Genomic DNA, 8,754 nt, shown 5'->3' on the forward strand with positions numbered 1-8,754 from the left:
GGCGAGGGAGAGGGAGAAAGAACAAGGGAGCAGACTCCCCGCTGAGTGTGGAGCTGGTGGGCCTCAATCCCAGGACCCTGAGATCATGACTCAAGCTGAAACCAAGAGTCTGATGCTCAACTGACTGAGCCACTCAGGCGTCCCCAAACACTAAAACATTTAAAACCAAAATGCTTCCTGTACTTCCTCTCAAGCCAGATGACTTCTAAAACACAAAACATTTTAAAAACATCAAATTTCACAAATCTATAAAATGCCCATATATTTCAAAAAAAGATTTATGGAGGTTTAAATATATACAATATAATTATCTGTCTCTGTCACTAGAAAGTAAGTTCCCCAAGGGCAGGGATTTTTGTCTGTATTAATCCATATGGTATCCCCAATATCAGAATAGTGCCTAGTATGTAGGATGAACTCAATAATAAATATTTATTGAATTAGAGATATTTTTTAAGTGAGAAAATTGGGAAAAAAAGAGACTAGAAATAGCATGATAAAATCAGAAGCGTGTTACTACTAAAAACAGTATAAGCTGTTAGGTCCTTTACACTTTCTAGAAATGGCCATAAATTTGGCCCTAAGTTTCTAACAACCATCCCTAAAAAGGAGACCCAAATAGAACATAAATAAAAACAAACCATTTGCTTGGAAGAAGCACATCCATTCTTACAACTTACATTTTGTTATATACAACAACCTCACTATAATTTCACTGGTGAAGTATAGTCTACCTTTACTATCTACTCTTAAAAGAGAATATAGAAAAATAGGATTAGAAGCCACATTGGGCAAGTTCCTAGGATACTTTAGTAGTGATCTCAACTCTGCCTCTAAGTATGTAACATTGAGTAAACAGACTGAAATAATACATCTTCCACCTTTAATATTCCGTGACCTCAAAGAGAAGTTACCCCTCTTCCATACTCTAGTAAATGCTTCCATTTTCAAGAGGCTTGAGTACAAGAGAGAGATTCTGATGGCTTTTAATAAAACAGGATTATGTAACCTATTAATAAACTTCCATAATTTCTCCTTTTCCTTCAATATAGACATCATTTGGTCATTATTAGTTTTTCTTTTTTACAAACTCATTTTGCAAAGAAGAGTTTTACAGTTGTAAAATTGAGTCTCCTCTTCCTAGTCCAAAATTATAATCTTAATCCTATTTCCTTAGCTCTCACTAAAATGACTTTAATGACTTCATTTCTTCCTTCTTTGATTTGCTAAATCTTAAACTCTTTAGTCTACTTTAAATGCTAGTGCTAAGTCATCTCCACACATTCAAATTACAACCATTCTCAAATATGTTACATTACCTTTCCTTAAGTAAAATTTCTCGCCTTCCCACATTCAAGGCTCTTTACCATTCTCATACTTTCCTCAGGCACATATTTTTCTCTTAGTGTTGTTATATGATCTGGGGTATTGTTTTAATCAATACAATGGGCATAATGCCAGTTATCCTACCTAAAAGGCTGCTGTGAGGAAGGAAAAAGAGTGGGAAAGTCTTCTGAAATATCTAAAACTCTATTATTGGGCAGGCCACATAAATGACAGCTTCATTTCTGCTTCATTATCCCTCACAGCTATTTATTAGCATTCTCTACAGACTGGCACTATGAACAACCAATTTTTCAAATAATGAATCAAAAGGATTATTCTCAACATAAAACCTTCAGCTATAATACATAGACTATTTCACCTGATAACATCAAAACATAGCTTTATTTTTAGGGATGGGTTAAATAGGTGATGGGGATTAAGGAGCACACCTGTCTTGATGAGCACACGGTGATGTATGGAAGTGTTGAATCACTATATTGTACACATGAAACTAATACAACACTGTATGTTAACTGGAATTAAAATAAAAACTTAGAAGAAAAAAAGGGGAAAAAAAGCTTTATTTTTATTGCAACTTACTACAAAGAAAATGTTTTCAATAAAGGAAACTGAAATAGTAATTTTGAAATTTGCAGGTAAAATAGTATTTGAGGGCTTAATCACTGATGAATATATATTTTACCTTTCTTCCAATCTGCACTCCTGGGGTATCTGCTTCCACAATAAATCCAGTAAAGGCTTTATTAGCAGGAGCCTTTGGATCCGGATCAGAACGAGCCAGTAAGAAATACCTAATATATATATATATAGATATGATACAGAGATGATGACAGAGATAATGACATCAACAGTTAACACATGGTGATGGCTATCTCATTTAATCCTCCTAACAACCCCAATTATTATTCTGTTTTACAGATGAGGAAATGAAGAATCAGAAGGCTCAAAAGCTTGCCCAAGTCACATAGTTATGATGTGGCAGAGCTAGCATTTTAACCCAGGTCCACTTCTTAACTAATATGGTATTTAACTTTTTTTTAGTAGTCTGAGTTGTAAGTAAAAATTCCTTGTATCAAATTATACAACATAAGAAGAAAAGTATGTGCCATACTGGAAATGGCATTTTTTCTTTCCCAAAACTAGTTTGATTCTTTAAGGGACAAGCTTTCTGGAAAAGGACAACAAATAGGGCTGCCTGTCAAAGGAATAATAAATGAGATAAAGACCCCTATATTCTGCCTACTGTCCTCTTTTTGCAGCAAAATCAGTGTTTTTTGTTATTGTTGAATTATTATGAATATTTGCTAGGTTTTCCCTCCAGAATTTTTCTCAGGAAGATTTTAAAATGAAACAGGAGGTATGCAAAAACATCTAAATGTAACCCATGTTCTAAATAGCCTGATATGAGAATTTTTTAAAAATTCCTTAAACAACAATTTTCTATGCTTAACACTAATAAATTATCATTCACTCTACATTTTACTTGGTAATAGTAAAAAATAGTAAAAATTGTTTTCTAGTTTCGTATATTACCTAATTTGTCTTACTACATGGGAGTTATACTTAATGAATTCTTAAAATTATGAAAGCTTCTAATTGCACTGTTAGATTTCTCTCAACTTGTTAAATTTTAATAGTTTCTTCATTTTTCTATTACTTTCTGATACTATAATGACTTACTTAAAGATAATGATCTAGCCCTCCTTAATACTGGACAGTCATAAAGGGGTTGACAAGTATGTTTAAAATAAACAAATAATTTCCTGGTAAGCTCATTCCCAGGAATAATGCTTTACCTGCCAGAAAACTGCACTGCAGAGCACACATATATATTGAATCAGAATTTTTGCAGCCCATTTAGTTCATTATTCTAATCACCAGAGAATCCTTGTCCTAGGAAGTCTCTATCTGTATACTTGCAGTGATGGGTAAATACAATATTTTCCATGACAACTCAACACACATTGGACAGAACTGTTGTTGGAAAGCTTGTTCTTATGTTAAGCTATAGTCTACATTTTTCTAACTTTGACCCATTAATTCTAAACTGGCTTCCTGAAGCAAATATACAAGCCTGCTCTTGTTTCTGTGTGACATTATTTCAAAACTGTCAAACTCTTCCAAAAAAACCAAACTTAATTCCTTTACTCTTCACAGGACATGTTTTCTAGACTCTTCTTAACGAAGGATACTTACTTGCTTCTGAATTTATTCCATTTTGTCAAGGCAGGTCTTAAAATGTGTCATACAGAACCATTACCACTTTTTCCCTCATTTGTATTATACTTCTATCATTTCAGCAAGAAATTACCTTTTTTATTTAGTAGAATAATTCTTTTTTTTATTATGTTATGTTAATCACCATACATTACATCAGTTTTTGATGTAGTGTTCCATGATTCATTGTTTGCGTATAACACCCAGTGCTCCATGTACATTACCTTCTTAAAGACAGTACATCACACTGTTGATTCCTACTGAATCTACAAGTATCCATTGTACTTTCATCTTTTTTCCACAAATCATGGTATAGGTTCTTCAACATTTTGTATTTATGCAGGTGATTTTATGAACCTTTGTTGAACTTCATGTCATTATTTTTGGACCTATACGTTTGGACTTTTAGATTTTACTAAAGTAATATTCTGTCTTCTCTAGAAGATGATCTGAGTTTTAAGACTGTCTCTGTCTGTTGTTCAGAATCAGAGAAGTGTACTAAACCAATGGTTTTCCTTTTTCCTCAGTCTACAGGGAACAGTTCCAGGAGATGCTAGTATGGGGTACATACAGTGGAGATAGTAAGCCCAGTAGATGGATTCACATTCAACCAGAGCAGGTGTTTTTGTTTTATTCTTTTACAAATTAAACTTCTGAAAAGTTAGTTTGAAGAAATAATTCAGGGCTTAATAGTTTTTAAAAATAACTGAACTACTTATGATCTTTTATGTACCTTATTTTATAAGATTTTATTTATTTGACAGAAAGAGAGAGCGAGCGAGTGCACAAGCCAGGGGAGCGGGAGAGGGAGAAGCAGGCTCCCTGCTGAGCAGGGAGCCCGACGTGGGGCTCAATACCAGGACCCTGGGATCATAACCTGAGCCAGAGGCAGTTGAGCCACCCCAGGAGCCCCTAAAACTTACCTTAACTGTGGTGCTTTAATAATAAAGGAGAGAGAGATTCTGATATGAAGTAATTAACAAGCAATACACAGAGATGTTTTAAACAACATACCAATTCGCTTTTCCTCCATTGGTTATCCACATCTTCTGACCATTAATAATATACTCATCTCCTTTCCTTTCTGCTTTGGTCTTTATACCAGCTACATCAGAGCCAGCTACAGGTTCTGTTACACAGTAAGCCTTAAATATATGGAAACAATAAAAATAATTTAAATTTTAAATATTAAATTATGAATGTTTAGAACCAAGAGTATATATATATTTTTAATTTTTTATTGTTATGTTAATCCCCATACATTACATCATTAGTTTTAGATGTAGTGTTCCATGATTCATTGTTTGTGCATAACACCCACTGCTCCATGCAGAATGTGCCCTCCTCAATACCCATCACCAGGCTAACCCATCCTCCCACCCCCCTCCCCTCTAGAACCGTTTGTTTTTCAGAGTCCATTGTCTCTCATGGTTCGTCTCCCCCTCCGATTTCCCCCCCTTCATTCTTCCCCTCCTGCTATCTTCTTCTTTTTTTTTCTCCTTAACATATATTGCATTATTTGTTTCAGAGGTACAGATCTGAGATTCAACAGTCTTGCACAATTCACAGCGCTTACCAGAGCACATACCCTCCCCAGTGTCTATCACCCAGCCACCCCATCCCTCCCACCCCACCCCCCACTCCACCCCCCACTCCAGCAACCCTCAGTTTGTTTCCTGAGATTAAGAATTCCTCCTATCAGTGAGGTCATATGATACATGTCTTTCTCTGTTTAACTTATTTCACTCAGCATAATACCCTCCAGTTCCATCCATGTCGTTGCAAATGGCAAGATCTCATTCCTTTTGATGGCTGCATAATATTCCATTGTATATATATGCCACTTCTTCTTTACCCATTCATCTGTTGATGGACATCTTGGCTCTTTCCACAGTTTGGCTATTGTGGACATTGCTGCTATAAACATCAGGGTGCACGTACCCTTTCAGATCCCTACTTTTGTATCTTTGGGGTAAATACCCAGTAGTGCAATTGCTGGATCATATGGTAGCTCTATTTTCAACTTTTTGAGGAACCTCCATACTGTTTTCCAGAGTGGCTGCACCAGCTTGCATTCCCACCAACAGTGTAGGAGGGTTCCCCTTTCTCCGCATCCCCGCCAACATCTGTCATTTCCTGACTTGTTAATTTTAGCCATTCTGACTGGTGTGAGGTGGTATCTCATTGAGGTTTTGATTTGGATTTCCCTGATGCCGAGCGATATTGAGCACTTTTTCATTTGGATGTCTTCTTTGGAAAAATGTCTGTTCATGTCTTCTGCCCATTTCTTAATTGGATTCTTTGTTCTTTGGGTGTTGAGTTTGATAAGTTCTTTATAGATTTTGGATACTAGCCCTTTATCTGGTATGTCATTTGCAAATATCTTCTCCCATTCTGCCAGTTGTCTTTTGGTTTTGTTGACTGTTTCCTTTGCTTTGCAAAAGCTTTTTATCTTGATGAAGTCCCAATAGTTCATTTTTGCCCTTGCTTCCCTTGCCTTTGGCGATGTTTCTAGGAAGAAGTTGCTGTGGCTGAGGTCGAAGACGTTGCTGCCTGTGTTCTCCTTTAGGATTTTGATGGATTCCTGTCTCACATTTAGGTCTTTCAACCATTTGGAGTCTATTTTTGTGTGTGGTGTAAGGAAATGGTCCAGTTTCATTCTTCTGCATGTGGCTATCCAATTTTCCCAACACCATTTGTTGAAGAGACTGTCTTTTTTCCATTGGACATTCTTTCCTGCTTTGTCAAAGATTAGTTGACCATAGAGTTGAGGGTCCATTTCTGGGCTCTCTATTCTGTTCCATTAATCTATGTGTCTGTTTTTGTGCCAGTACCACACTATCTTGATGATGACAGCTTTGTAATAGAGCTGGAAGTCTGGAATTGTGATGCCACCAGCTTTGCTTTTCTTTTTCAACATTCCTCTGGCTATTCGGGGTCTTTTCTGGTTCCATACAAATTTTGGGATGATTTGTTCCACTTCTTTGAAAAAAGTGGATGGTATTTTGATGGGGATTGCATTGAATGTGTAGATTGCTCTAGGTAGCATTGACATCTTCACAATATTTGTTCTTCCAATCCATGAGCATGGAACGTTTTTCCATTTCTTTGTGTCTTCCTCAATTTCTTTCATGAGTATTTTATAGTTTTCTGAGTACAGATCCTTTGCCTCTTTGGTTAGATTTATGCCTAGGTATCTTATGGTTTTGGGTGCAATTGTAAATGGGATCGACTCCTTAATTTCTCTTTCTTCTGTCTTGTTGTTGGTGTATAGGAATGCCACTGACTTTTGTGCATTGATTTTATATCCTGCCACTTTATTAAATTCCTGTATGAGTTCTAGCAGTTTTGGGGTGGAGTCTTTGGGGTTTTCCATATAAAGTATCATATCATCTGCAAAGAGTGAGAGTTTGACTTCTTCTTTGCCGATTTGGATGCCTTTGATTTCTTTTTGTTGTCTGATTGCTGTGGCTAGGACTTCTAATACTATGTTGAATAGCAGTGGTGATAGTGGACATCCCTGCCGCGTTCCTGACCTTAGGGGGAAAGCTCTCAGTTTTTCCCCATTGAGAATGATATTCGCTGTAGGTTTTTCATAGATGGCTTTTATGATATTGAGGTATGTACCCTCTATACCTATACTCTGAAGAGTTTTGATCAAGAAAGGATGCTATACTTTGTCAAATGCTTTTTCTGCATCTATTGAGAGGATCATATGATTCTTGTTCTTTCTTTTGTTAATGTATTGTATCACGTTGATTGATTTGCAGATGTTGAACCAACCTTGCAGCCCAGGGATAAATCCCACTTGGTCGTGGTGAATAATCCTTTTAATGTACTGTTGGATCCTACTGGCTAGTATTTTGGTGAGAATTTTTGCATCCAAGTTCATCAGGGATATTCATCTGTAGTTCTCCTTTTTGATGGGGTCTTTGTCTGGTTTTGGGATCAAGGTAATGGTGGCCTCATAAAATGAGTTCGGAAGTTTTCCTTCCATTTCTATTTTTTGGAACAGTTTCAGAAGAATAGGTATTAATTCTTCTTTAAATGTTTGGTAGAATTCCCCTGGGAAGCCATCGGGCCCTGGGCTTTTGTTTTTTTGGGAGATTTTTGATGACTGCTTCAATTTCCTTAGTGGTTATAGGTCTGTTCAGGTTTTCTATTTCTTCCTGGTTCAGTTTTGGTAGTTGATACATCTCTAGGAATGCATCCATTTCTTCCAGATTATCTAATTTGCTGGCATAGAGTTGCTCATAATATGTTCTTACAATTGTTTGTATTTCTTTGGTGTTGGTTGTAATCTCTCCTCTTTCATTCATGATTTTGTTGATTTGGGTCATTTCTCTTTTCTTTTTGATAAGTCTGGCCAGGGGTTTATCAATCTTGTTAATTCTTTCGAAGAACCAGCTCCTAGTTTCATTGATCTGTTCTACTGTTCTTTTAGTTTCTATTTCATTGATTTCTGCTCTGATCTTTATTATTTCTCTTCTCCTGCTGGGTTTAGGCTTTATTTGCTGTTCTTTCTCCAGCTCCTTTAGGTGTAGGGTTAGGTTGTGTACTTGAGACCTTTCTTGTTTCTTGAGAAAGGCTTGTATTGCTATATACTTTCCTCTTAGGACTGCCTTTGCTGTATCCCAAAGATTTTGAATAGTTGTGTTTTCATTTTCATTGGTTTCCATGAATTTTTTTAATTCTTCTTTAATTTCCTGGTTGACCCATTCATTCTTCAGTAGGATGCTCTTTAGCCTCCATGTATTTGAGTTCTTTCTGACTTTCCTCTTGTGATTGAGTTCTAGTTTCAAAGCATTGTGGTCTGAAAATAGGCAGGGGATGATCCCAATCTTCTGGTACCGGTTGAGACCTGATTTATGACCTAGGATGTGATCTATTCTGGAGAATGTTCCATGGGCACTAGAGAAGAATGTGTATTCCGTTGCTTTGGGATGGAATGTTCTGAATATGTCTGTGAAGTCCATTTGGTCCAGTGTGTCATTTAAAGTCTTTATTTCCTTGTTGATCTTTTGCTTAGACGATCTGTCCATTTCAGTGAGGGGGGTGTTAAAGTCCCCCACTATTATTGTATTGTTGTCGATGTGTTTCTTTGCTTTTGTTATTAATTGCCTTATATAATTGGCTGCTCCCATGTTAGGGGCATAGATATTTACAATTGTTAGATCTTCTTGTTGGATA

The 8,754-nt window shown here is 36.5% G+C and overlaps 1 protein-coding gene across 1 annotated transcript in view; it reads right to left on the bottom strand.

Annotated features, from left to right (window-relative positions):
- The window catches only part of ACADM (acyl-CoA dehydrogenase medium chain), a 14,330-nt gene extending 9,620 nt beyond the window's left edge, over positions 1-4,710 (bottom strand). The window contains exons 1-2 of the mRNA XM_032425880.1: positions 4,579-4,710; positions 2,030-2,138 (exon numbers count right to left, since the gene is read on the bottom strand). Of these exons, the coding sequence (XP_032281771.1) occupies positions 2,030-2,138; positions 4,579-4,610 (141 nt within the window). The 5' untranslated portion in view covers positions 4,611-4,710. The remainder of the gene's footprint in view (positions 1-2,029; positions 2,139-4,578) is intronic.
- Positions 4,711-8,754: the final 4,044 nt, after the last annotated feature.

Source organism: Phoca vitulina, unplaced genomic scaffold (assembly GCF_004348235.1).
Source record: "Phoca vitulina isolate PV1807 unplaced genomic scaffold, GSC_HSeal_1.0 scaffold2, whole genome shotgun sequence".
Classification (NCBI taxonomy): Eukaryota; Metazoa; Chordata; class Mammalia; order Carnivora; family Phocidae; genus Phoca; species Phoca vitulina.